The 13,246-nt window shown below is 40.1% G+C and overlaps 1 protein-coding gene across 1 annotated transcript in view; it reads left to right on the top strand.

Annotated features, from left to right (window-relative positions):
- Nucleotides 1-13,246, top strand: part of calcrla (calcitonin receptor-like a) — a 44,845-nt gene that overhangs the window by 17,452 nt on the left and 14,147 nt on the right. The window contains exons 2-5 of the mRNA XM_050049601.1: nt 9,111-9,218; nt 9,897-10,050; nt 10,243-10,353; nt 11,906-12,018. Coding sequence (XP_049905558.1) covers nt 9,144-9,218; nt 9,897-10,050; nt 10,243-10,353; nt 11,906-12,018 — 453 coding nt within the window. The 5' untranslated portion in view covers nt 9,111-9,143. The remainder of the gene's footprint in view (nt 1-9,110; nt 9,219-9,896; nt 10,051-10,242; nt 10,354-11,905; nt 12,019-13,246) is intronic.

The following is a 13,246-nucleotide window of genomic DNA, read 5'->3' as shown; positions in this document are numbered from 1 at the left end:
TGAATTAATTGATGGCCTGTTTCCAGTGCATAGGTCTGTATGCGTGTTTAGTGGTCGAGTGACCAACTTGCAGAATGGGACAGACTCTGTCAACTTTACGAAGGCATCAGCAACTTCTCCATTCATTCACATAAAATCGATAGCCAATTACAACCTAGAATAACCTACATTATAGTATTTGGATATGCGCGTCACATGGGCTATATCTTATATGCAACATTAAACCATGCGGGAAAATGCTGGAATTAAATCATGGAAGCCCCGCTTAGGCTATTGGTCACGGAATTCGACAATTATAGTGGAGAAAATGAGCCCTTTCTAAATATATGTGACTCTTGGGGAGCATTGTCTGCGCCTTTGGACATTGAATCATACGATCACATGAGGTAAGTGCGTTTTTCTTTTTTCTTTCGCGTTTCAGGCTGCCTGCCTGCGTGTCCACAGCTCTCTGTACCAAAGAGTAGTGTGAAAGTCAATGGCGATCACTCTGCAGCAAAATCTGGGGACCAAAACATCCCATCGACATCTACTTGAAGCAATCTCAGTCGAGGGGTCTCCGACGGATGATAAGAATCTCTTCCCTTCAGGGGGCAGCCCTACTTTACTGCAATTTATGTTTATTTACATGTAGTAGCCTAAGCCAGGATCATGGTATAATTGTTTGTGTGCTGTTAACACAAATACCCTCACATATAGAATACCCCTCCGAAATATCAGAAAGGTATACTACCCAAGCCAGTCATTTATTGTGCAACCTGTACATCCATATCTACAATATCACCTGTTAAAGGGTCTTTTTTTATTGCAAGTTGGAATGAGGGGGAAAAAAGTTAATAGTGGATCCACTGTTGGTATTTTCAGTGTGTAGGTGCAGTAGGCTGTGTCTTTCTGTAGGGGGCAGTAACACTGCCCTTTCAGTAAACTACTACTACTATTGTTGCTGTCTTTGGTGACGCTAAAATTGAGAGGACTAGCCAGTTGTGCTCGTGAATTAATCATGTCAAGAAGACATCTCAGAGGTATGGTTAGAAAGCATTTCTGATCTGACACCATAATGAAAAAACTGAAAACATCATTGGAATTTTAATAATGGGATCTATGTAGATATGAATTCTTTTGAAGATGCAGTCTGCTCTATCCTGTAATTGCTTCCATAAAAGGAACTGTGCAGGTCGTTGAAGATCTGATCCAGACAGCACAACTGCGCTATTTCCCGTGCTGGGTATTTTCTTGTTTGTACAGCAAGCACGAGATACTTACCCCAGTGACCAGTTTTGTGTGTTACTTTCAACTACTGATAACAGGATAAAGCAAACAATACAGTGCAGCAGTACAGTGTTTATTTTTTGCCTTCTTAACAGATGCTGCGTGATGCATCAGAAAGCATGCAGTATTAGTTGGGATGGTTTGTTGCTCAGCATTTGCACTGAAAAAATACCACATTAAACAGACTATTGGAGATTTATGGGCCATTAAATTACTTGTCAAACTCCTTCAAGAGTCAGAGTCATTTTATTAGCCATGCAGTAAATGTGCAGGAATATATCTTGGTAGCACTGGTGAGAAGTTAAACTACAACATGAGCAGTAATAACAGAGACATGGGGCATATTCTCATATTGATTGTGCGTGCCTCTGCATCTAAGGACTGAATCAGTTCTCCTGGCCACTTCCCTCTCTAGTTAAGCCTGTATCCTGGTATAGAAAAGGGCAGTAATGATGTTACAAGCCTACACCAGCCTAATGGACATCCGAATGCCACCGAGAGGAACTTTGAGCATCAGGCGCCAAACATCCTGTGAGGGCAGAAGGATGTTTACAGCAGAGAACAACATCTCTGCGGGGACAGTGGGAGTAGATAAGTACAGGCTGAGCTCTGGCACTGGCCGGGAAGACAACAGCTGTTATGCATAGACTGTTTTTCCAGGTATCTTTCTGCGTGCTGGCGGATGTAATAGGTGATGTCAGCTCTTGTACAAAGTGTACATGACTAACCACTTCTGTGAAACACTCTGAGGTACTACAGATAATAGTGGACCACCCACAGTTTGCACTGGTTTGTGGTTGGATGAAGTTGACCCAAACAGATCAATAATCAAGTGTTGTGCCTCTGGAGAGGTTGTTCTCTAAGCTTTGAGCTGAAATTAGCAAAGAATATTCATGAAGTATGTGATTTTTTTTTAACTTATTGTGAGTGTTTTTGTGGGCCGTCATTCATTTATCTCTTCATTCTTTGCTTGAAATGGACTCCAACACATTGCTACTGATGCATGCCAACGTCTGTGTAGAGGTAGAAAACAGTTATGGGTGACATGTTGGTGACCATGACTTGTGTGCTTCAGCTAATACAAAACTGATGAGTTTTGACGTATATTCAAGCTGAGATATTCAAATAGTCTTTGAATTCAGACAACCTCAAAACTAATTTGCAGTCATAGAAGCCTTGTTCCCAAATACTTTGATACTGTTCTGCAACCAGCCAGAACAAAGCGTCAGAGGTTTTCGCTCTCTGGATTTCAGCAATGCTTTTAAGAAGCTGCCAACAGGAAAGGATACCGATAACTTCTTATTGGTCGTGTATTTGAGCAGAAACATGCTTACTTTTTAAGTTTGTCTCTGGGTTTTTTTTCTAAAGCATTGCTGAAGTGACAATTTTAGCTGCTGTTCTAGACCATATGAACCTACACATGCCAAGGATGTTTTTTGGGGGGCTTTTTTTTTTCTTTAAGTTTTTCAGTAGCAAAACTGTTTTTTGTCTTTGGCATAGCCTGACACCTCAAATCCTTAAAATATATTAAAACCCTCAAATAGCATATTATATTGAAACATGCAAAATGGTCATAAGGAACATATCAAAGACAATGACAATGCTGCCACGGGCATCTGTTTAGATAATCAATCAATCATCAATCATCAATAACAATTTTAATATTAGATTATAGACAAAATCACCATGACGTGCTACCAACAAGCAATTTGATTTCAGTTGCAGAAATATGTTAAATTGGCATAAATATTTATTTCTGCTGTCATGTTCAGCCATAACTGTAATATTTAGCCCAAAGATATTTAGTTACATGTTTTGCACCAACCTATCTGAGGTTTCTGCTGTGCTTATTTTATGTGCTGTGCTACCATCTTTGATAAACCAAATCTACCAGCATGGAAGCTAAAGAATACACTGCTGTGGACGGGGCTGCAGTCCCACCTAAACAAAAGAAAAATATCAGTTTAAGAGTATGCTTTATTTGGAATACTTTCTGCGCTTTACTTAAACACTTACTGATTGAAGCAGCACTAGACCAAGTGGCACCTTTAAGGGCTGAAAAATGAAGTCAACATAGAAGTGGGAAAAACTGCAGTTCCTTGAATGGCCACTTGAGGCTGGCTCCAAAAGCTAGTCAATCCCCATAGACCCCCATGTTAAAATGCCCAATTTTACAGCAGAAATTAACATGTTTACAGCCTGGTTTAAAATAGATAGTGATAGATAGTGTCCTCGCCTCCTCAGTCCTGCTGCCCCCTAGTGGCCAAAAACATTTAAATACAGCTTTAAAGTAAAGACAACATTAAGGTTATGTGAGACTACCCAAGTACAGTATGGTTGAGGTAATGTTGAGGAACTCCTCTGTTTGCCAATACTGGAACTGTTGCCAATGAACATAAATTGTTAATAGTTATTATAAGGCGTATCATACTTTAGGACAGTAGGAGACAAGGTTGGTTTAGGACACATAGGATTGAAACCATATTTTCTTTGTAATACCCGATGTCATTTGGTTTGAATAAGGACCAACAAATGTGATCAATTCACTTCCCAAAGTTTTATCATTCAAAAACAGCTGATGTGGAGTTGATCATACTCTCCCATGTACGTTGGCTCTACCAGCGCTAATCACTATGAAGCTACAGCATGTGTTTTGGGGGTTGCAGCTATCGATAGCACGTACTGTTCAAAACATGCTTCTTTTTTTGGTTCCATCATACACAAGGTATTTATGTTATGCTGGAAATTTCCACCATGACAAATGGATTCCATTTCGATGGGAGGGGAAAGGGTTTTTTTCTTCGCTACCACCTTTAGGATTAGTTAAATGTGTATGACCACTAAAAAAACAAAAATGGGATGAGAATCAAATCATGACTAGATAGAAGCAACATTCAAGCAGATTGGGAAAGAAAACTGCAACGTCTGTTCAGTGTTGCCATCTGACAATATATATCCTCTGTATCGGTCTGCTAATGTATGAAAAACAGCCTTTGCCAAGAAACAGCTGGGGGACTTGGCAAAGCTGAGCGCCGGGTGTGTATCTGTCTGTGCGTGCATGTGCATTTTTGTGTTTGCATGCATGCATGTGTGACAGTGCAGCTGATCTTTTCCTGGCTGTTTCTAATTTGCACATCACCATAATGTTTTACAATCCCACTTTCAGTAAGCTCCTCCTCCTCCTCCCCCCTTTCCCTCCCCAGGGTAATGCAGTTTTAACTCTGAGCAGACTTGAGGAGGCATTGGGCCAGTCCCTCTGGTGACAGAGCTGCAGGGAGACTTGTAAGAATCAACTGGGTCAAATCTCTCAGTGATGTACTGTCTGACAGCCCCCCTGCTTTGCCTTTTAGTCAGTGTGTTGAAAGACTGTACTGAAAGTGTTTGTTTTGGCAACCAGGCAATGACTAACCAAGGCTTTAGCAAAGTTGAAGCTGCCTTTTGCTGCATTGTTTCTATAATTTGTAGCATTAAAGATATATGTAGTTATATTTAAACTACTTACTACTAGGTAAGTTATATAGACAGTTTTGTTGTGTATTTTCAATGTAAAACAGCTCTTAACCAAATATCTGTTTCACAGGTTTACAATAATCAAGGATAGGCGTATATCAGTGGGATAGAAAGCACATTATCACAATGTCATGATAGATATGGACATTTTCAGTATTACATTTTTTTTTTTTTTTGAAAAATGGCAAGTAGTAGCAGCTCCAACACTGACACAGACAACATTAAGTTAGCTCCTAGGCTACATCCACACTCATACTTTTTTGTTTTAAAGATATAACCATTGCTACATTTATGCCAAGCATCCACACTTCTTCAGCACTTTGGAACCCTTAAAATGGAGACTTTTGAAAATGCATTTGAAAAACTCTGGGGTTGAGTTTTAGACTTTTAAAACTATAACAGGGTCTTTTTAATCACAACATGTGGGGCAGAAACCTTATGTCTAGCTCTACATCCCTTTTGAGAGTTCATCCTTCTTGTGTGGATACGGCTTCCCCCACTGCCTTGGCTTTCTCCAGCGGTGAATAATGCTCGTGGTACCACTTTAATATGTCGCTGTATTTGCTTTGCAACGACTCCGAATCTCCGAATAGCCTATATGTTAGCATGTATGAAACCCCCGCTGTTTGCCTGCATGAGTTAAAGGAATAGCTCAATTTTTTTGGAAGTTGGGTTGTATGTGGTACTTATCTATAGTCAGTGTATTACTCTCAGTAGATGCCTGTTGACATGCCTCCAGTTTGGAGAAGCAGAGGGAGTACCGCCATGGATGCTAAGCAATGTACTGCTGTGGACAGGGGCAGCAGCAAAACTTATTTTAGCCAGCTAAAAAATCAGTATCCGTGCAAGTGAATTATATATTTAGAATATTTTCACCACTTTACCTTATCCACAAGACAACCCTTTCCAAAGGGGAACTGAAGCTGTTATATCCATTCATGCTGTCTTCAAAGCCACCAGACTCTTGACAATAACAGTCATTTCACCTCACAGAACATGGGAGTTGCTGGTCTACCACTGCCTCAATCGGTTAGTTTGCTTGTGTTATTGTGTGACTTTGGTGAATCAGAACTAACCCTTTTTAAACATCGAAGTTACACAAAAAACTAAGTTCATTTATATAAAATTATTACATCAGACAAATACACCTGACTCTAGACGTGTGCTAGATGTCAGAGGTTGTTGTCTATAGTGCAAATACTCATTAGGTGTCCATTGTTTATACAGGCAAAACTTCACTGCTAACAAACTGTGTCAATACAGGTTTTGATAAGTTAAATGTATTTGTACTTAGGACTAACCTACTGCATTCTGAGCTGAAAGGCAGGACTCTTTGGACATTTTCTACTGTTACCCTCAAACTTGCGATATATGAATATTTGCATGCTTAAAGTTAAAGGCCCCTTTTTTGCGAATGCTCGTCTCTTGAATGCATTTTACTCATTTCCTGTTACAGAGTTTGTTTAGCTGTTCCACTCCACCAAATTTAATTAGACTTGAGATGTTGCACATACAAGTGATGACCTAGTTCCTTTGGGGGTATGAAAGACATTATTAAATTTTGCTTCTGAATGAGATGTAATCCACTCCTGAAGGCCATGCACCTACATATATGTCATCCTGGGTTCAGGTTGTCTCACTCTCTCCCATATCCTTCCTGACTCTTGTTGTTCCTCATCGGCTAGAAGAAAAAAAATGTTGTTACATAGTTTCACACTGAAAGCAGTGCTGCCACTTACTGTGATTTCTATCAGACGTTGTAACAATGCTAACATCCTGTTTCTGGTTACCTGGAGAGCCACTATGGAACTCCTGGTTTGTGCTGGGAAATGCTCAGAAATGCAGAAAATACATTTTTAAGACATGTTTCCAAACACCTGCACAGAAAGCCACCTCTATGGGCTTTAAACACAAACCAGAAGGAGAACATGCTTCACTATATGTGGCACACAGAGCCCCCAGAGTCTGAACAAAAAGATCTGGAGCAGTTACAGACCTGTAACTCTTTGATAGTTGAACATTAGCTGTAGCAGGCAGGCTTAAACTATCTAAAGCTACCCGAGCATTAGTACACCCACCGTTTTGCAAAGCAGATTTGTACAACCTGGGGGGATATGTCTCCATTTGAATTTTGTCTCATCTGCTATGCAGCAGCCGTGACATGAAATCCCAGTGGCCTCTAGCTTTGCCGCAAACAACTTTCTGGGATCCTGCTTTGATGAGACACCAGCATCACCTTTACAAATGAAATGTGTAACACACCCACTAACCAATTTAAAACTGCTGTCACATTTGAGAATTTATGATGGAGTGCAAAGGAGATGTGGCTCACAAAACACACAGCGGCAGTGAGAGCACAGGGCTTTAAATCTCAGCTGTGCTTACATGACTTTTGTCAGGGAACAGGAACTTTGGGAGATCGATGGGGTTTTGTTGGGCTGGTGCCATCTGCTTATTGTGTCAGCTGTGTTCTTTGATCACTAAGCCAAGAATACTACCATTGTGGGCACATTTAACTCTAAAACTGACTTAACTGTAGTATGCAATCAGTGATAGCATGCAATGTTGCCTGTAAAGGAGTAGTCATGCGTGCATTTCGATTGTGGAGTCGAGATTACGATGGATAAGTCAGATCCATGTTGTCGCTACTCTGGAACAGCTGCTAATGATGGTGATAAAAGCATACAGTTTGTTGTGTTTGAGGGTTATCAACTTGCTGATCCAGTTGCTGCTGGTTGTTCATATTAAGATTATTTAGAACATGCTTGAGTTTTACAACTAGAATCTGAACCATTTACATCACAGTTTATAAAAAAAAATAAAGTCCTGCCCAAAAACAGCAAATTGGAAAATCTGTCTACTGTAAATAAGTCATTGTGTGTGGGCTGTTAAGGAGACAGTTCACCCCAAAATCAAAACTACATATTTCCCCTCTCATCTGTAGTGCTATTTACCAGTCTAGATTGTTTTGGTGTGAGTTGCAGAGCGTTGGAGATACGTCTGCCTTCTCACCAGTATAATGGAACTAGATGGCACTCAGCTTGTGGTGCTCAAAGCACCAAGAAAATTCATTTGAAAAATTCAACAGCAATGTCTCTTTCCAGAAATCATGACCCAGTTACTTGAGATTACCCACAGACCTTGTAGTGAGCAGTTTCATGTTGGAACTATTTACTTTCTACCAAACTATACCTACCAATTGTTTCACTGTATTGAAGAAAGCATGCATCTACCAAGCTCCTAAAAACAGCGCCAGGCTTTGAAGCCAATTTTACATGGTGGCCAAATGGGGAATTACAGCATCCAGGTCTGTGATGTGATGCCATGGGGCCCAGAAAGAGTTTTTCCCATAAACCTTCATTGCGAAACAGCCAGATGTAAATCAGTTGATTCATTTTTTTAGCGTCATTAACACCGCAAAATGACTAATTTCTCCATGGGGGATTTGATCCATTCAGTCCGATAATATTTTAAAAGTCTAGAAGAGCTGCATGATTAAACAGATATTATCCCTATTCAGGTTAGCGGAACGCTAAACTGGAAGGCAGCTTCTAGACAGGCAAAGTCTCTTATGTGCTTGCTCTATGGACCCCTTGATACAACAGATGCGGGTAATTTCATACCATGGTTTCATGCGCCACTGAGCACCTCTCATAGGAATGAACAGGGCCCTGTTTCTAATGCTGTATCCACTTCTCTTTATACATCCATGGCATCTACTCATGGACAAGAGGCTTGTTTTCATGACCGCACAAGACATAAACATTAATGCCGTCCTCCACAACTGAGCTGTAGCGTTAGCTAGCTCAGTGGTGCTAGGTGAGCTAGCAGTAGATGCACGCTTCCTTCTGCGTAGTGATAGGCTGGCGGGTGTAGTTTGGTAGACAGAAAATAGTTCCTTCATGAAACTACCCACAACAAGGTCTGTGGATTATCTTGAGAAACCAGGTCATGATTTCTGGAAAGAGACATTGCTGTTTAGTTCCGATATATTGGAAAGAAGGCAGACATCTCTACGGCTGATATCTCCAACACCCAGCAGCTCACACCAAAACAATCTAGTCTGATAAATTGCACCACAGGTAAGAGGAAAAATATGTATTTTGGTTTTGGCGTGAATTGTCCCTTTAAATCTATTCTACAGTTATCTTATGGTCTGTTTCCAGCTTAGTTGACTGTGGTGGTGAATACAGAAGCAATATTTCAGTAGATTAAAGCCTCTGGGCGAAAACTTTATCAACACTGACAGAGATAAGGAGTGCTGTGAAATGGCCTTTGTGAGGAGATTTATTTTGCTTTAATGACAGTGCTTGATTTTTTATTCTCTGTTCCAGATCAGCAGCGGTATATCATCAATCAGCCCTGACATGGCCAAGAGGAAGATGGATAGCATCGGGCGGAGTGGGATGATGGCACTCATACTGCTGTGTAATCTAACAAAGGTAAGACGGCCTGCATGCAATCAAGCAAACACTGAAAACACACCAAATTTACTTTACCGAATATGTTTACATATATGAATAAATCAGATCTGTCTTGGCTGTAGAAATTTTACAGATGATGTATTTTATGTCAGTTGTGTGTTTGGGTCTGTAACTGTAGGGTACTGTTCAGCTGTGACTTCATTTGACCTATTTAGACTTATTTATGTCAGTTACGGTTTATGTTGGGGATTTCTCAAGGATTAAAAAGCTGCCTGTTGGTATCTGCTGTGTAATAAATAAGCTGGACATATCTGGTTGGCAGTACTTCTGCATAGATGTCATATTTTCCATGGAGTGCAAATGGATTTAATGGAAGCTTGTGTATGTTAGACTCCCTTTCCTGGCGTTCTAAGTAGGATATAATGGACTGTCTTACTTTAACACATCCCCACAGAGCCAGAATACTCAGCCAAGACTGAGTCCAGACATATGCTTGCACGCAAACACCTTTATTCGGGAATGAAGCTCTGTGGCCATAGACTTCAAAATAACAGTTTCTCTGCTGATTGTGTCCACTCTGTAGTTTTTATCCTCGCATCCTCTGTGGGACATCAGCCAGGACCTCTTTGGCCAAATCTGTCTTGATAAGACAAGAACTGAAAAGATTTATTCACCCTGTCTCTCCTTCCCTTGCAGATTTTTGTGAAGGCAAGCCTAGAGGTAAATGAAACCCAACAGCAGCATCCAACCAACGTCTACCACGACATGGGACTTACCAGGAACAAGATTGTTACAGCACAGTTTGAGTGCTATCAAAAAATAATGAAGGATGATACCCAAAGCAGACAAGGTAACTTGTTACGTTTCATGTTTCTGAACTTCACAGCTGTCTTGGCTCAGTAACTGGAATTAATTGCTCGTGAAATTCAGTGCTTGTAATTTTTAACCTCTGTGCTAAATAATTAATAAATAAATATTTCATCGTTACATATATTAATTATATATTTGAAATTTGCTACTAAAACCTTCTCTGTGTTTGTAGAGCCCATGTGCAATCGCACTTGGGATGGCTGGCTGTGTTGGGATGATACCAAGGCAGGTATTAATTCAGAGCAGCACTGCCCCGACTACTTCCAGGATTTTGATCCTTCAGGTAAAAATCTGTGGCTTATAGTAACCGTAATTTCTCATTTTCATTGCATGGTTTGAGTCGATTCAACTCACCTTGGGTACCAGGTCCTTTTCTATTTTTCATTTTCCAGTGCGGATAGTGCCCCCTCAGTGGAATGGGATTCTCAGCTGATTGCCATAGCTAAACGGTGTGAAACTCCATTCCTCTGCAACCAAACTTAGGAATGTTTTAACTTCGTTAACTGTACTATGGTTTGCTTTTAATGGCTGCCATTTTTAAAAAATCTGGGTTGTGCGGATAAAAGAAAAAAGAAAAAAGTGGCCTCTGTTGACAATACCTTGGCTGTTTAAAAATGGCATGTTTGTGCAGGAGGTCCCTGGTCATCAAAGTGATGATTCTAGTAACAGTTCTTTCTGGCCAGTGAGTCATCTGCAGTGTTTTAAAACCAGCTCTATTAGCCTATTAGCTCAGCTCACTCGGATCCTCAATCAGGGTGGTACAAAAAAAGTACCAGGTACCAGGTGCTTAACTTAACTATACAATGGAAAACCAAAAAAGAGCAAAGCAAGTTGAGTCGAGCTAAGGCGTACCGTGTAGTGGAAATGTGGTATAAAGATGCATTTGCACCAAGAATGTTTGGTTTAACTTTAAAGTGGATCTCCAGAGACTTAGTATTGCACTTCCAATTGCACTTCCATAAAGTTGGGGAATCTTACAAAGACAGATTGATGAAATAATTTTCAAAATAAAAGCAGCAGAGACAGAGATATCCTGACTTTGACTTTGGGTCAAGCTCCAAAAATGGTGGATCCTTCACTTCCCATAATGTAACTTGATAGCAGTTTTTATTCACCCCTACCTGCTTGGTAAAACCCACATCTTTCAAAACCCACACCCTAAGTTTGGGATGCAGGCTTTAAGCAGTTTTTATTAGAACTCCCCTTCATAAACCTATTGTCGTGTGCCCCTTTAAATTAAGTCAGTTGGCCAAGTCAGAACATTTATGTTCAAGTCAAAGACAAAATATTTAAACCAGACACAAAAAATGACCATGAAACACAAGTCTTCAGAGCCACAAGTAAATACAGACAGCAACAATTTTACTGTATGTGTGAATATAACTTGAAGTGTCTTAAACTGACAATGGCAGAGCTCTTTCTATTTATGATACAAGCTTTTAGAGATTAATTGTGTTTCCATGTGTGCTGCTAGTAAATGCCTGAATGTGTTTATAAGGGTAAATCAGTTTTAATCGCTGGAAGATTCTGAGCCAACACTTCAGCGCAGCACATCCTTCAACAGGATATGCAGATTTATAATTAGATTTGGTCCCTCTTATCACTGCTCTCAGTAGTTTCATGTGTATTATTGTCTGGTTGTGTGTTTAAAGGGAACTTTCTTATTGACTTAGCTCCTAGTTTTTCCACCTACTTTGCTGCAAATTATATATTCCAAGAAAATATCCTCTAAGATTCTTTCTACAGGATTGAAATGTTGTTATAAAAACACATTTGCTTGTTTACAAAGCTACCAGTGGTTTGTCAGCATATCTTTGTATCATTTTTACCTGCAGAGATGGTTACAAAGATTTGCACAGAGAGTGGTCATTGGTTTCTGCATCCGGAGAGCAACCGCACATGGACCAACTACACCCGCTGCAATGAACACACCAATGAAGGCCGAGTGGTAGGTCACTTAGCATAGACAGTATAAAGGAGTGAGTCATGGTTAGCACTGACCTTTTAATAAATCCCTGGGCAGTTCCTGCAATTTGCAGTGATGAGAGAATAGTAAAAGGTCACTAATGGGCATGTGCATTGCAGTAGTAGACAGTTATTTTATACACACATATTCAACTAAATAACACAACTGTGGACATGTGATGCTCATGTTGGCTGAAATGCTCTGGAATGGTTCTGTAGTGAGGCTGAAAATGTGTTTTGTTTTGTCCTGAGGAAGAGAAAAAACATGGCTTAAAGTAATGAAACAAAATCTAAATAATCTATCCTCAGGGTGCCCTGAAATTTTAATGGCAGTCCACTTAGTATAACATTTGTAATGTTTAGGTGAAAATATTGCTCTGAAGGTGCTGCCAGCAAAAAAGGTCAAGAGGTTAAAACATTAGAATTCATCTTCTGGAGATTGTAATTATCCACAGTAAATGAAAAAAATGGCCATAACCATAAATACTGTACCTTGGTATGGACCATAGACCGTATAAAGTAATGAACATTGGCACTATGATGTTACCCATTGATTTGTGTAATCAGGTTTTGAAGCCTTAAGTTTGGCATGTTAGCCATCGCCATCTTGGATTATTTCGGATCTTGAAGTCAAAAGTGATCATATTTGGATAAAATGGTGGAGCTTACCCTAACCAGGGCTTGACGCTAACTTGCACATGTGCTCCTAAGTTGAAAAAGTAAGGAGCGCACAAAGAACTTTAGGGGCACAATGTAAATTGATCAAATAATGTGTTTTCCATAATAAACGTGATGCAAATAGACATTTACAAGCAAAATTATTTAATGAATTTGTATACAAAATGTACAGAAAGGTAAAATCATCAAGTTTTGAAAAAGTATTGCAATTTAATTTTGTCTTTAATGTTATTATCTTATATATATTATCTTTGCAATATGATGATCTTATATAATGTTATTATTATCCTAAAACATTCTCCAGGTCCTCTGAATTTCAATTCGAGCGCAGGCTGGCGGCGCGCAGACGCCGCGACATGCGCCCCCCTCGCGCGCCGCTAAGCTCGGCGGCAGAGCGGTGCACTCTTGCGCCGTGGTAGCACATACACAATGAATGGGTTCGTCGGCGGAGGTCTGCGCTTTGCGCGCTCTGTGTGAAAAGGGCTTTATTTCCACCCTGCCCAGCAGTGGTACCGTGGCGAACGGTCCCTAAA

Source organism: Epinephelus moara, chromosome 7 (genome assembly GCF_006386435.1).
Source record: "Epinephelus moara isolate mb chromosome 7, YSFRI_EMoa_1.0, whole genome shotgun sequence".
NCBI classification, from domain to species: domain Eukaryota; kingdom Metazoa; phylum Chordata; class Actinopteri; order Perciformes; family Serranidae; genus Epinephelus; species Epinephelus moara.
This window is presented reverse-complemented; position numbering and strand designations above follow the sequence as displayed.